Source organism: Meles meles, chromosome 18 (genome assembly GCF_922984935.1).
Source record: "Meles meles chromosome 18, mMelMel3.1 paternal haplotype, whole genome shotgun sequence".
NCBI classification, from domain to species: domain Eukaryota; kingdom Metazoa; phylum Chordata; class Mammalia; order Carnivora; family Mustelidae; genus Meles; species Meles meles.
Genome location: NC_060083.1, coordinates 26,532,353 through 26,548,443, shown reverse-complemented (window position 1 = coordinate 26,548,443; position 16,091 = coordinate 26,532,353). Strand labels below are relative to the sequence as shown.

Below are 16,091 nucleotides of genomic sequence, written 5' to 3'. Positions count from 1 at the left end.
TCTCCATCAGATTAGATAGGCTAGGTTACACTGTGCTAACAAACAGCCTCTAAAATCTTCATGGTTTTCTACAGCAAATGTGAAATTCTCATTTATGTGACCTCAATTATTTGATAGCTCTAGAAAGGTTGTTGTTGTTTTGATTGTTCATCTTCTTTCTTGAGTATGAGAGTAATGATGTCAGAGAGGAAGCCAGAAAACTACAATGTATTTTACCTGATAATTGCTTGTAGTGAACTTACAGTCTTTCCGACGTCTATTTCCCCTTTTCTAACAGCTATTAGTTTCTATTTGGCATCCGGATTGTTCCTGGGAATGATGGTTCTCTGTGGGCATGGGGCCTAATCTAGTTTAATACAATTCTTTATAGTGAGTAAGGAAAGGGTTAAGGTATAGGCAGGGAGGTAGGGGACCCCTGGCTGGGCTCTGAAACTATTTGTAGCAGGCAGAATCTGATAAGCCAGAGTGAACAAGAGATAAAGAAACAGATCACCAGGCCTCCGATGTCAGAGAATATTCTTCTTTGGTGGCTACAGTGTAATTATAGAAAATGGCCAAACCTCAAAGAATTAAGTCATTAGAGGTGTTATCAAGGGTCCTTGCTCAAACCAAGATGTAACTCTTGATGTAACAAAAACGTTTAAGATCCTGTATTAAACATTCCTTCTCCAGCGCACTCCCTTCTTTGTAAAGATTGTGTATCCCAGGCAGCTGTCCTTGCTTGGCCTCGAATAAAATTTTAAACTCTCTTCCTTTTTTTTTTTTTTTTTAATTTTAAAAGGTTGCTCATTTTGTGTCAACACTCCTGGTCAAGCAAAGAAACATCCTTGACCTCAGAAGTCTGGGAGGCTTCAAAGAGCTACCAGATGGACTGGGGGGGCAAAATGCAGGAAATCGAGGAACCCCAGAGTGACACTGCTGACAGCTGCTCTGCTTTCCCCACAAGCCATTGGTTGATTCCAAAGCAGGGGCTGAGAGGCTGGGAGCAGAAGGTGCAGCTGAGAGTCTGAGTTGTTAGGCAAGCCTTAGCAGGCCTATGGAGACAAAAAGTGGAGGATGAATCCTGTCAGAGGGAAGGAGTTGAAAACTCCAGGTTTTCAACTGGGACTTCCAACATGTTACATTCTGGAAGTAACACATAATAGGAAATAGGCCAACCCTCATCAACAATGTGCCTGAAACCATACGGTAGTACTGAATCCTGCATGTATACTATGTTTTTTCCACATACCTAGCTAGAATAAAGTGTAACTTATGAAGTAGGTACAGTAAGAGATTAACAACAATAATAAAATAAAACAATGATAACAATGAACTGTAATGTGAATGTGTTCTTTCTCTCTCTTAAAATATCTTAGCTTCTCTTGTGATGGTGTGAGGATGACAAAATGGCTGCCTGAGGGAGGAGATGGAAGGAGAATGGATGACGTAGGCTCTCTGATGTAGCCTTAGGACACTTTTGACGTTCTGAGGATGTGTCAGGAGATCCATCTGCTTCCTGACTGTGGTTGACCGCAGATAACCAAAACTACAGTAAACCAAACCACACTTAAGGGGGGACTACTGTATAATCAGAGCTTACATCCCAGAACTATTAACTAGGTATGGGGAAAATGCCTAAATGTCCCATAGTAACAACAGTTTCCCACAATCTGCACAAACAACTCAAAAGGCCAAATTAAGCCCCCGTAACACTCAGGATTTTAAATAAAAGATATTTATTGGGATGAAGAAGACAAAAAAGAGAACAGAGGCACCAGCCGCCATTCCCCCTCCTTCCACCTCCTGTGTCCAAATGTGTCCAAGGAAGATACACCCATGTTCTAGATGTCATCCTTCTGGATGGTTGAGGAAGAAGTGATTGTTGTGGAACAGAACTTGGCTCCTGAGGGATACCACCCTACCCCAAAGGGAGTGATGAACTCCAGGGTCCGCCTTCTAGTTTCTTCTTGTGGACCGAAGAGGGGAGGCTTTTTTTCTCAGGGTCACAGTTTCCAGGAGAGTGACAGGTCAGAACCTGAGCTCACCAGAAATCCTGCCTCATCTTTGTAGAACAATGTTGCTAACGAAGTACAAAATTGCTTTTGCTTTTGCCTGTTGTACTTAAAAGTTCTAGAGCTTCCTCTCCTTCCCACATCCCTCAAGGCTAATAAACACAAACAATAGAGAAACAGGATCTCATACCCCTCTTATTAAAGTCTAGGTCATCATGAGCTTTGTGGAGCATGATTCAGGAAATGTATCAAAGGCTCTGAGCAATGGAAACATCTGGCTCAGTAATTCCATTTCACCAATTTCCCCTAAGGAAACAATATCAAAGATGTACATATGGAGACATTATTGCCAAGTTGCAAACAGCAGGAAAACTGAAAGCAACTAAAATATGGAACAAGTGTGTTAAATAAGTTCTGCTGGATTCATTAAATGGCACACTAAAATACTGTGTAGGCATTAAGTTGTAATGTGGCCGAACATTGGCTAACATAGAAAGGCATTATTAATGGAAAAGGCAAGTTTAAAAACAATTTGAATTCATTCTGAACTAGAGAGGAGAGCAGAGATCAAAGTTTAGAATTTATACCCAGTGTTTTAGAATTTATACCGGAGTTGTCTTTGGGTAGAAGACATCCAGGTGAGTATTTGGGGGTTATTTTTATTTTAATATTTCTGCAAGAAATGCACATTGTTGGTTTACTAAAAACAGTGGAAGTTAAAACTCATAAACATCCCGTGGTACCTCATTGTCCACAGACTCTATTTGGAGCTCCTCTACAAGGTATTGGAGGCCTTTTGAGATCCCTCCCACCTCCGCCTTCAGCTTCATCACTGGCTGCTGCTTGTCTCACCAGGTACACTCAGGCGGGACATCCCCCTCACCTATCAGGCTGTTTCCTGTTCTTTGTCCACCTGTCCCTGCTCGGTAAAAACCACGCTGACTATGGGCCAATGACTAGCTCACGTAATCACCTAATAGCAATTCATGATGCTATTGTACTCAACGTTCAGATGAGAACACAAGGCCTAGCCAGGGATGACCATGACCACACAAGGGATAGGTAGGCCTGGGATGAGAACGCTGGCTGGCTACTGCAGGTAGGAAGACTCTCCTCCACACCGTGTCCCTCCTTTCTTGCAGTGACCTTACTTTGCCCTGCCCCTTTTCCTGGGTAGCTCTTCATGTGGCAGGGTGTTGTGTAAGACTCGCTCAGCTGTCACCACCCTAAGGAAGCCTTCCCTGAATCCTCCCTCACTAACAAGCCAAGCTAGGCTTTCCTCCTTTGTGCCCTCCAATCCTCCTGCCCAGAGCATAACCACTGCTTTCAGACATTGCATTAAAATACTCTTCTTCTTTGTCTATTGTGAGCTTCTGATTCAGGTCTGTAACCCAGTTTGATGCCCTTAAAAGGCACTCAGTCCTTGTCAGTTACTTGAATTGAACCTCAGATCAATTCAATTCTCCATCTGTCAAAGTCTAATCTGGCTCCATGGATTGATCTGCAAAGGACTGCTCCCTGTTTGGAAATGCCGCAGCCCAGTGACTAACCTTCTCATCCGTTGCTATTCAGTTTCTCTTCATCGCATTGTACATGGCTGGTTGAACCTAAGTAGAGACTGAGTCTCACAGTGACCTGCGTTCTACTACCTCCCCCGCCACTCCTGTTCACGAGCATGTGTTGATAGGCTGGGGAGGTGTGTTTTGAGTGAAGGATGGAGTGGTAGCAATACAAAAAGACAGGGCAAGGGAGTGAGGAGCCACAGTAATGAAGGACAGGATGGGCTGCCCAGGGTTAAGGTCTTCCAGGGAAAAGGAAAGCAGGAGAAAAGCACAGTTTATATTTCCCTAAAGCCCAAGAGATGAAAACCAGCCCAGAGCAAAGGAAAAGAGCTTCTCTACAAGTCTTTCCTGAATAGCAGGGACTCTGTTCAGAGGGAATGTGGGTTAGCATGAAAGCAGTGGGGGCCGTGCCCAGCAGAGCTGGAAATGGGCAACCTCACCCAGTGCCCCTGCCATGGGAGTAGGGCAAGTTATCTTCTCCAGGTGGCTTGTGGGCAGCAGGCCCCTTAGAGAGGGCCAGAACTCAGGACCATGAATTGATGTGTGTAGAGAACACCACCTCCTCCCCAGACCATTACTTGGCATGTTTTGAAAAGCTGGGATGGTGGTCCTGTGATCAGGAAAGTTGAAAGAATGATCCTGTAAAATTCTAGTATGAGTGTTGGCATTGCCAAGGCTAGCAAGGTCTGGGGGACACTGGGTTACATGGAAGTGTCTTTTCTTCATCACAGATATGCAAGCTCATTCTGAGCTGGAGACATGTCCTAATCACTCGTCTGTCTCCCATAGGATAATGCCTTGCACATGGTAGAGGAAATTCCTAGTCTCCACTTCGATACCCAAAATATCTCAAGTCAACCTCTGGAAGGCTTTTCCTAGGAGGAGTCTTCCCAGGGCCCCATGCATGTCCTTGTTCCTCAGGCTGTAGATGAAAGGGTTCATCATGGGGGTCACCACAGCATACATCACTGTGGCTACTGAGTCCTTCATGGAGTAGGTTTGCAGGGGCTGCAGGTATACCATGCCAAGTGTCCCATAGAAGAGGGAGACCACAGCCAAATGGGAAGCACAGGTGGAGAAGGCTTTGTACTTCCCAGTGGCCGAGGGTATTCGGAGGATGGCTCTGACAATTCGGACATAGGACATGATCATGAACCCTAAGGGGGTGAGGAAAATAAAGCAGCCTGTGGCAATCAGCACCACGTGATTGACTTCAATATTGGAACATGCCAGCCTCAGCAGCACATACATCTCACAGAAGATGTAGTGGATCTTCCGGGAACCGCAGAATGTCACCCTGGTCATGAGGAGGGTGTGGGTGAGGCCATAGAAAACAGAAAGTGCCCAACACAAGGTGAGGAGCAAAACACAGAGCCCAGGGCTCATGACTGTGGTGTAGTGGAGGGGGCGGCAGATGGCCACATAGCGGTCATATGCCATTGTGGCCAGGATGAGGTTGTCCAGGGCCACCAAGGAGACCAGGAAGTAGAGCTGTGTGAGACACCCCGCATAGGAGATGGCTTTGTTCTGAGACTGGAGGCTCACCAGCATCTTGGGGATTGTATTGGTGACGAAGAAGAGGTCAGTGAAGGAGAGGTTGGCCAGGAAGAAGTACATGGGAGTGTACAGGCGGGGATCAAAGCTGATGGCCAGGATGATGAGCACATTTCCCACCACTGTGACCAGGTACATGGACAAGAACATCCAGAACAGGACCCGCTGCTGCTCAGGACTGTCTGAGATCCCCAGGAGCAGAAACTCAGAGACTCCAGTCTGGTTGCCTTCATCCATTTCCCCAACTGTCTGCAACATAGGCCCAATCAATATTTGTTTATTAAGTGTCCTCAATTGAACACAGACATTCATGTAAGCAAAATTAATTGTTTTCCTAGCATTAAAATACCTGATTAAATTTTATAATTTAAAAATGTTATTTTCAAAGTATAATTGATATACAATGTTGTATTATTTCAGGTGTACAGTAGTGATTGGGCAATTCTGTGCATTCTGCAATGCTTACCACAGTATATGTAGTCACCATCTGTCACTATACGATATTATTACAATATTATTGGCTATATTCCCTATGCTGTGCTTTTCATATCTGTGGCTTATTATATAAATGGAAGTTGATATTTCTTAATCTAGGTCCCACCCACATCCCCTCTGGCAACAACCATATTGTTCTCTGCATTTGAGGGTCTGTTTGGTTTTTGTTTGTTTCTCAATGTGGAGTTGGCTTCAGATTCTTCCTCCCCCTCCCTCTACCCCTCCTGCTTGTACTCTCTCTCTCTCTCTCTCTAAAATATATAAATAAATCTTTTTTTTTATAAAAAGACAAGAAACAAGAAGTGTTGACAAGAAACAAGAAGTGTTTACAAGAATGTGGAGAAAAGGGAACCCTTATGAGAATTTAAAATGGTATAGCCACTGTGGAAAACAGTATGGAGGCTCCTCAAAAAATTAAAAATATAATATTTTAAGTTAACAACAAACTAATAATAGGCACAAACATATAACATGGAAAATCCTTATGCAACTCTGTCATTCCAGCAATTTCTAATCTGGCATACCCAATATTACAGGAATAATGTCTAAGTCTTATTTAAAATTCTATCATCTTATAATACCTGAGAAATGTTTAAAGATCTCTATGTGATTATATCAAATAGATTCCTAAAGGATATCTAAAACCAGTGTATGTATTGCAAGAAATGGCTATTTTACAGTTGGACAAAGGGAGAGAATAAAAACATTGGAAAGGAGAAGGTAAAATTATTATTTGCTGATAGGATGTTCTATCTGGGGAACCTATGACAATCAACTGATATGCCATTAGAAATACAAAGCAGCCTTTGTAAAGTGGTCAGTCACACAAGGAGAAGACCCCAAACCAAGAATGCTCCCAGTAAGCCATACAGCGCCATGATTCAGACTGGGCTATTAGATGCTGGTATCTGTGTTTGAGCTCCGCCACTTGCTGTGAAACTTCAGGCCAGTGACCTGAGTTCCTCAAGACTCGCTCTCTTCAGGTGAAAAGTGAGTGGTGGCAAAGATACATTTAAGCAATAAAGTGCTTAACACAAAGAGCTGGCATTTGGTGGGCACTCAATACATAGTGCCCATTACTACTATAAATAAATATATGTAAACAATCATGGGGTGAAAAGACAATGTGAAACAATTCTATTCACATTATCAATACAATATCCTAAGCATCAAGATATTAAGAATCAGCCGGGACCTTCCAATTATCCTTTCTCCATTTAATAATAAATGGACAGACTTACTCATTTCTAAATAGAAAGATGGAATATTGCAAAGGTGTGTGTTCTTCTAAATTAATCTGAAGTTCATTTAGCCTAGTTGAAGTAAAAATCATAACAAGATTTTTGGGAAACAAAGACTATTCTAAATTTCACATGAAAATAAACCAGGAAAATTCTCAAAAAAGTGTAAGAATGGGACACTTTGTCTATCAACTATAAAGGACTCTGAACCAGTGTGGTAATGGTGCTCGAGTGCGGGGTAGAGCTTTAGAAGCAGAGCCAAATCAGGCAGGACTGAGTGGATTATTAGGGTAGTACTTTAAAATGATGGGTTGCATATAAAATGTTGCATTATTCAATAAATGGTATTGGGATAACTGTCTATTTAGGGGAAAACATTAGACCAACAACATTTTAAAAGTATTTAAGATTAAAACAGTTTATTGTGTCTTTCTTTCTTTTGGAAAATCTACCATATGTGGAATGAAAACTTTGAAAATAAAAAATGAGAGAATATAACGAGACTAGATTTAATTCAATATTTTCTACACTTCAATGTCTTTTTAGTTGAGACACGAAGGACCAAAAGCAGTCAGTCTTATGAAGCCCTAAGCAAAGAGTTTTGCAGGTAGAGATGTGTGTGCAAAGGCCCCGAGGAAGGGTTTGCCATGTTTATGTAATGAATAAGGACCAGTGTGGCTGAATGAGAAGGATTATGGGTGAAATGTGAGGTCATGCAGGTCAGCAGGGCCTTGAGCAGTCAATCTTGTTAAGGTTTTAAAATTTTAATCTATAAGTGCAGTTAGGAAGTCTTAAAGGATTTTAAGTAAAGAAGGTTGTATGTATGTGTGTGTGTGTGTGTGCATTTGTTTATTTATTTATATAAATATAGATGTATTTATATAAATACATATATGTATATATTTATATAAATATGTATATATGTATATATATACATATGTATTTAGTAATTATCTTTTTATTTGTATTTTATGATAGTATTTTAATAATCAGATATGGGCGTGACATTTTTGATCTGATGCTTTTTCAGTGCCTATTGCTGGTAATAACTTTGCTGACATTAAACCATACTTTTCTTATTTATAAGTAAGATTGGTCCCTATCTTCTTATTGTATGAGCTAATCTTTTTCCTTTTTATCATGACATCTGTGTTAACTTACATCTTAAACTCGTATTCACTTGTTGTTAACTTCTATTTGAAATTTGTTGAAATGCCTTCCCTACCCTTAAATATAAATTTTTAAAGATATTCCATAGATTTTTTCCAAATAAAATTACCTTTTTACTATATTGCAATCTATTAAATATCAACAAAAAAAATCATTATGAAAAATTCAAGCAATACAAGAAAAATGTAAACAAAAGTGAAAACTACCCCAGATTCCGTTAACATTTTGGTGAGGTCCTTTCAGTTTTGTTTTTTCATTAAATCATTTTTATTCACTCAACAACATCCTGGAGAACATTCTCTAAATCAATATCTTCATCCTTTTTAATGGTTGCATACTATTGCCTTTTATGATTATATTATACATATTTTTATAAATATTCTACAGATGGATATTTAGATTTTTTTCCTGTTTTCCCCATTACAAAAATATACCAGTGAATACTTTTGTACATATAGTTTGGACATATTTTTAGTTATAGTAAAAAAGACACATACTTTTCATTTTCATACATTTTGCCAGAGTGTCCTAGGCTCATTCGTCCTTTGCCAATCTCATTTGTGAAACATGTTTTATTTTCACAGCTTTCATTACAGGTAAATCAAGAGAAAGAAATTTTTAAATTAACTCAATACCTTAAGGAAATAGCAAAATGGACTTTTTGGAGCTAAATCACAAGAGAAAATTATCTCTTGAAGAAGGAAGGACAAGGGTCATAAATTAAACTGGCAGTTATTGAAGATACTTGAGATCTGGGAACTTCTTGCTTTTATGTGAGAAATCACTGTGATCATGCTGGGCACTGATGCAAATACCAGACTGTTTATACTCGGTTTTCCCATTTTTTTGTAAATTTAATTTTATATTTCCTGAAAGTCATAGAAGTATGCTTTAAAGTACATTTTTATACACACAGACACATACAGAATTACTCTTGAAAAATATTTTCTCCACATTACTGGGTATTTTCCATACAGACCAAAAAGGAGAAAAATGTACATTCAACAATGTCATTTTTGACCTTGGAAACAAAAAAAAAAGGACACACTTTTGATTAAGCAATTTTTAGTTCTAGAAATTTATCTTAAGAAAGAGGCTATCAGGCAAAATGTAAAAAATGTATATATGTTTATCAGAGCCTTGTTAATAATAGTAAAAAGAGACTTTGCTTTAAAAATTACAGAATAGGCAAATCCATAGAAACATTAAACTGACTAATGGTTGCCAGGAGCTGTGGGAAGGGCAAAATGGAAGTGACTGTTAATGGGCCCAGGACTTCTTTTGGGAGTCACAAAAATGTTCTAAAATTTGATTGTGGTGACAGTTGTGCAATTCTGTGAGTACATTCAAACCACTGAGGTATATACTTTAAATGGGTTAATTTTAATGGTATTGACTCATATCTAAATAAAGTGGTTCTAGGGCACCTGGGGGGCTCAGTCAGTTAAGCCTCTGCCTTCAGCTCAGGTCGTGATCTCAGGGTCCTGGGATGGAGTCCCACATCGGGCTCTCTGCTCGGCAGAGATCCTGCTTTCTCCTCTCTCTCTGCCTGTCTCTCTGCCCACTTGTGATGTCTCTCTGTCAAATAAAAATATAAAATCTTTTTTTAAAATTAAATTAAATTTAAAAATAAAGCTGTTCTAAAAAATTGCATAATCCATTAAATCAGAGATTAGGAAGACCATAAGTGATGTTAAAAGTTTTCTCATTTATATGTGGAAAGATGTTTATAATAACTGTTTAATTAAAATTCCAGTTTACTCTTACACAATAAACTAGAAAATGTACGGTTTACCCTGACTTGAGCTAGTGATGCCGGGCCCTGTGTTGTGATTATGAGGAGGAGGAACCAGGAAGGCGTGGCAAGGGCTCCCTGTGTCTCAGCCCCCTCCCCAGCCATCTGGGTGCCTGGTGCCTGGACTCAGGGCCCTCTGGGACTCCTCCCCACTGGAAAGAGGGTCAGAGGCAGGTAACAAGGCTGGGAAAAGCCAGAGGACATTCAGGAACATTGGCCCATCTGCTTTCTTGCCCTCAAGGCCAGTGTTCCCCACATCTTAGTGTGCATCAGAATCACCTGTGATGCAGATTTTTTTTTTTTAAGATTTTTTATTTAGTTGACAGAGAGAGAGATCACAAGTAGGCAGAGAGGCAGGCAGAAAGAGACATAGAAGCAGGCTCTCGCTGAGCAGAGAGCCCGATGCGGGGCTCAATCCCAGATCCCTGAGATCATGACCTGAGCCAAAGGCAGAGGCTTTAACCCACTGAGCCACTCAGGTGCCCCCTGTGATGCAGATTTTTAAAAAGACGGTCAGGTCCCCTTCCTTGAGATGATTCAGTGGCTCTGCACTGAGGACCAAGTCCTTTTTAGAAGTCACCTGGTGATTCTCACTGTGCAGAAATGCTGTTCTGAGTCTGTAAGACTCAATGGGTTCTGAACACTTGTGTGGTCAGATGCCCTTAGAGACACAAACCCTTCTGCAGTGAAGGCAGAGAGTATAAGGGTAGTATGGAAAAGTGTTCCAAACTTGATGTTGGAAAACCTCCTGTGTTGCTCCCTGTTTGCAGGGCTGTGAGGAGGCTCAGCCCACCAGGGGAGCCTTTCTTGCTGGTTTGAGAATCATGTGCAACAGAGCACATGAAATCACTTTGAAAACTGGAAAGCACCAGAAAGATTGGAGGGATTGTTATTTACCTTTAAATACTAAAGAGTTAGAGGCACCAGGGTGGCTCAGTTAAGCATCTGCCTTAACCTAGGCAGGGTCCTGGGATCAAGCCCCGCATCGGGCTCCCTGCTCAGCGGGGAGTTTGCTTCTCCCTCACCCCCTCCCCCTGTTTGTGTTCCCTCTTCTGCTGTGTCTCTCTCTGTCAAATAAATAAATAAAATCTTAAAAAAAAATACTAGAGGGTTAGATTATATGAAGAATTTTCAAAGAACGTGAGTATGTTTGTGTGACTGAGAAAATGGAGGAGAGAAGAGATCAGAAAAGGAAAGAAGAGAAAGAGAGGCTATGATGTCCAATCCCTACTCACTGCTCTGTGCTTGTCTTAGAGCTCACTCTGCTCTGTTGCCTCCACTTCTCTCCTCCATTCAACGAAAATTCAGAGTCAGGACATAAAGGATCTCAAGTAAGACTGTGAGACTCGGGGCTGGAACAGGGTAAAGTTGAAACGCAGGCGAGCTGGTACCTGGATCTTTGATCCCCTAGCAGAGGAGACAAATGTAAGTCTGTGGGCACCCCCGCGAGGCTGGGGTGCCCAAGAGCTGCTGCCTGAGCCCCGGGTTCAGGAAGGAAGTGGCTGAGTCAGGGCTGTTTTCAGGCCTATTTGTTAATTTTGGGAAGGCCTCAGGGAAGCAATCCCAAGGCAGCTGCTTCTGACAAACATGGGTAATCACTCCAGTGAACAAGGATCTTGGGAAATGAGTTTTGCTTACAAGGAGTAAGCCAGATTCTCCTTCCCTCTTCTCTCCCTCCCTATTTTTAGGTGGATACGATGAATTTGGATGTCCCAAGTCACAGATCCCCTCAGCCTATCCTCTCTCTGACCAAATTCCTAGCACCACTGACTCAGAGATGAAAGGATTCCAGATTCAAACAAGCCTATCTACCCCCTCCACACCCTCTAAATAGAGGAACTGGAATTTTAACACCCCTGACAGAGAACACTTTGTCTTGTCTTTGTATCTCCTCTTTGATGGCGAGCTCACTACCTTAAAACAAATTTCAAGAAAAGTGCTTCCAGTCTCATAGTGGGCAGTTGTAAAACAAATGTCTCCATTTGCAGTCCTCATCTGGGACAGAGACACAGACCCACTGCTGGAGGAGAGGATGAATGATCCAGGTTGTTTCTGGTTCCACTACTCAATGGGCCACAGGTAATTTATTGAATTGTTCTAGGCCTCAGTTTCCCCACTTTTCAAATCTAAGAATAACAAACCCTCCACTGGTCAAACTAGGAGGTGGTCACAGGTGTCTCGGTGCCTCCACTCAGCCACTCCAGGGAGTCAGTTTGGATAATTGGCCTTTCTCCTGCTGCCCAAGTCCCTGCACTCAGTCTTTACAAGCTGGGCCCCCTTCTGGGAGCAGCACAGACACCCTCCCCACCTCTCATCAAAAAACAACCTCAGTTCTACCTTCCTTCCTTCTTGCTTTATTCCTGTATTATTTATTGATGGCAGGCATTGGGCTAGGTGCTGGGGAAACCACTGTGAACAGGACTGACACAGGTGCCTCCCCTCATGGAGCTTACAGACCAATACATGAAAGATCTTCTAAAAGCAGACACCCAGGGAAGAAAGCAATCACAATCCCCAAGGAAGCAGTCATCTGAAATAGAGAACAACTGTGGGGAGGAATGGGCACCTTCTCAGATTGGCTGGTCAGGGAACATCTCCCTGAGAGACATTCAAGCCAAGACCAGATGGCTGAGAGGGTCCCAGCTCCTCAGGGAGTCAGGGAAAGAGCTTTCCAGAGAGAGGGAACAGCATCTGCAAAGGCACAAAAATGTGTGTTCAAGGACTGAGAGAAAGCCAGTGCTCTGTCAGCAAATCCATGAGTGGCACAGGTTGGGGGGTGGGGAGGTTCACAGGAGCAAATGAAGCCAGGGAGTCATTCTTGCTTTTAGTCTAACTGCAACAAGAAGTCAGCAAAGCATTTTCAGCTGGTGGAGTGGGCTGGTTGGATTTAGGTTGAATGGATAATTCTGGCTGCCATGAGGATAAAAGGTTAGAGACAGACAGGAATAGCAGTGGCCCAGGCAAGTAGGGGGAGCTGGACTGCGCTGGGATGGGAGTTGGAGAGAGAGGAAAAGAGACGATCTAGCTACCTTTGGAGATGAAATCATGAAGCTCAATAGTGGACTGGGCCCTAGAGATAGAAGAAAGCGTAAACTCTGGGCACCTGGGTGGCTCAGTTGGTTGAGCATCCCACTCTTTCTTTCTGCTCAGGTCATGATGCCAAGCTCCTGGGATCAAGCCCCACATCAGGCTCCCAGCTTAGCAGAGAACTTCTCTCTCTGCTTCTGCCTGTCCTTCCCTGCCCCCCCCCCCCATTTGCTTGCTGACTCTCTCTCTCTCTCGCTCTCTCTGTCTCTCTCAAAAAATAAATAGATCACTGAAAAGAAAAAAAAGAATAAGAAAGGGTAAAATCAAGGATAATCTCTTATGACTTGGAGGACCTGAGGAAGGAGCATAATGAATTAACATAGGGAAGAGTTTGAACTTCTGAGAGCTGAGCAGGGGAGATGGCAAGAAGATGTTTAGGTATAAGACCTCTTAGATGGTGGCATGGATTTGGATATGGCCTAAATATACAAGAAACCTAGAGCCATAGAGACATATAATTTGACCCTATAATTCTACTGCTATGGATATATGTCCTAATAAATCATCCAAAATGAAATTAGCTTTATAAAAAAAGATATCCATCACAATATTATTTATACTTTTTTAAATAAAAAGAGCTTAAATGCCCATCAGTTGGGAAATGCTTAAGCCTATGATGCTACCTATAACAGGTGAAATATTATGCAGCATGTTTATGGGCATGGGAAATGTCTTATGTGATAAGATGACAAAAGGAAAACTACACAAAAAATATTAGAAGTAAATATACCAATATGTTACAAGCAGTCATCTCTGGGTGATGGGATTAGAAGTGATGTTTACTTATGTTTGTTTCCCACTGGACCAAGATCTAGGCCTTCTCTGTGTAAGAATCATTCATTCCTCTCAATATCCACAGGGCCCAGCCCAAGACGTGGGGCTAGAGGACATTACTGGTCTTTGCCTATTGGGAGATTACTTGGTTAAGACTCCATGCAGCAAGATTTGGCTCCCTCCATACCCCTCACCTCAGATGTTAATTACTAAGAAACTACTAGGGCCCACAGAAGCTTGCTCCACAAATTTAGGTTTGGAAGTTTCTTTCTTTTTTTTTTTTTTAAAGATTTTATTTATTTGTTTGACAGAGAGAGATACAAGTAGGCAGAGAGGCAGGCAGAGAGAGTGAGAGGGAAGCAGGCTCCCTGCCGAGCAGAGAGCCCGATGTGGGACTCGATCCCAGGACCCTGCGATCATGACCTGAGCCGAAGGCAGCGGCTTAAACCACTGAGCCACCCAGGCGCCCGGTTTGGAAGTTTCTTGAACAGTGTCTGAGAAGGTGTCTCTGAAGCCCCTCAGAGCAACTCGACATTGGGTAAAACAGACATACACTCCTCCTGAAACACGCTTTCTGATTCCAGGACTTTAAGTCTCCCAAAGCTACACAGAGAAACAAAGGAGCCACTGTAACAAATTCTTTGAACATGAATGGACAAGTACATCCAGAGAGTATACCGTACGCTTCCATGAGCACTTAAAGGAAAACATCAAGGCCCTCGCCCTCAGTCGAGCATTCAGGCAATTGCTTTTCATCCACAGACATTTGCTGATACCTAGTAGGCATTGCTCCCTGCCCTGGGCACTGAGGCACAGAGCTGTAGCAAACTTAGTGGAAGTTAGGTTTTCAGTCTCCTGGGACCAGGATACAAACTTGTGCAAAGAGGCAATAACAAGACATCCCAGCCTGGATTCTGTTGGAGCCCAGAGACAGGACCCGCTCCATGGACACCCCCAGGGGAATGAGGAACCTGCAAGGTTGCGTCAGGAGTGTCCCTCCAGAATCCTCAGGGTTCCAGCTGTTTCCTCACTAATGAGGCTTCAGGGAATTTCTGCTTCCTCTGGCTTTCAGGTTCTGACTCCGATGCTGAAGTCAATCATGGGGGAAGGTCTCTGCAACCCAGTGAAGTCCACATAGTAAGTAAAAGGTTGGATGATTTGAATGTCTCTCTGAAAACCTGGTCCTGGAGACCCACAGAACAGCAAGTTATTACAACTCTCTGAAGCAAAGAGGGGCACCATCTTTGCTCTTTCACATCCCAAACAGGGCTCTTCAGAAGGAGACTGAAAAGAGTGGTGGGGAAGTGTGTGGTTACTGTAGTCTTAATTTTTGTTTCCTTTGAGTCCAGAGTTGAGTAAATTTTAGACCCTCGGTTCATAGCCCATTATCACCACTATTCCTTTCCAGGTGTGTCTCTGGCTTTATTGCCTTTTATAGGCTCCAATCGCCACTCACTCCCTCTTCCCCCACATAGACAACCACTTCAGTATACCCATGTAAACCGGAAAAATACGTGTCTTTGCATGTCAGTGTATTTTATATATCTATTGTGTTATAGATCCCATCATGTCTCTTATTTTTGCACTATTTTTTATAATTCATTCTCCTCGTTCAGTAGACACCAACTCCCTGCTACTCCTACCTCTTTCCAATCCATTTTCTGTATACACCAGAGTAATTTGCTTAAAGCTTAACTTGGCCCCTGTCACTTTCTTGCTTAACTCATTTCAAGAACTTCCTATTACACTTAGAAAAAAATGTGGGGTGCCTGGGTGGCTCAGTCGGTTAAGAGTCTGACTTCTGCTCAGGTCATGATCCCAGGTTCCTGGGATTGAGCTCTACATCGAGCCTTGCATCAAGCCCCACATTGGGCTCCATGTTCAACGGGGATTCTGCTTGAGAATTTCTCTCCCTCTGCCCTCCCCCCCATTCTCTCTCTCTCTTTCAAATAAATAAAATCTTTAAGAAAAAAGTAAGTAATATATATATTACACATATGTATATCTATAGATATAGATATGAAAATATAAGTCCCTACCTAGTCTCACTCCTGCAACCCCAACCACTATCATTCTCTTCCTATTGTTCCCAGAACTTCAGCCATGTTGGTTTTCTCGCAGTTCTTTGAAATCACAGAGCTATTTCATCTCAGGGTTTTGTTTTTTTTTTTCCCCCATTTTATTTATTTTTTCAGCATAACAGTATTCATTCTTTTTGCACAACACCCAGTGTTCCATGCAAAACGTGCCCTCCCCATTACCCACCACCTGTTCCCCCAACCTCCCACCCCTGACCCTTCAAAACCCTCAGGTTGCCCCAACCTCCCACCCCTGACCCTTCAAAACCCTCAGGTTGTTTTTCAGAGTCCATAGTCTCTTATGGTTCGCCTCGCCTCCCCAATGTCCATAGCCCGCTCCC

General features: G+C 42.4%; 1 protein-coding gene across 1 annotated transcript; it reads right to left on the bottom strand.

The window, feature by feature from the left end:
- Window positions 1-4,405: 4,405 nt before the first annotated feature.
- On the bottom strand, window positions 4,406-5,398 carry LOC123929962 (olfactory receptor 1D2). The gene has a single exon (XM_045986177.1). The coding sequence runs from the start codon at window positions 5,366-5,368 to the stop codon at window positions 4,406-4,408; it is 963 nt and encodes a 320-aa protein (XP_045842133.1). The 5' UTR covers window positions 5,369-5,398.
- Window positions 5,399-16,091: the final 10,693 nt, after the last annotated feature.

What these genes read in the sequence shown, in the direction of transcription:
- LOC123929962 (XM_045986177.1), bottom strand. Translation starts at nt 5,368, where the DNA reads ATGTTGCAGACAGTTGGGGAAATGGATGAAGGCAACCAGACTGGAGTC.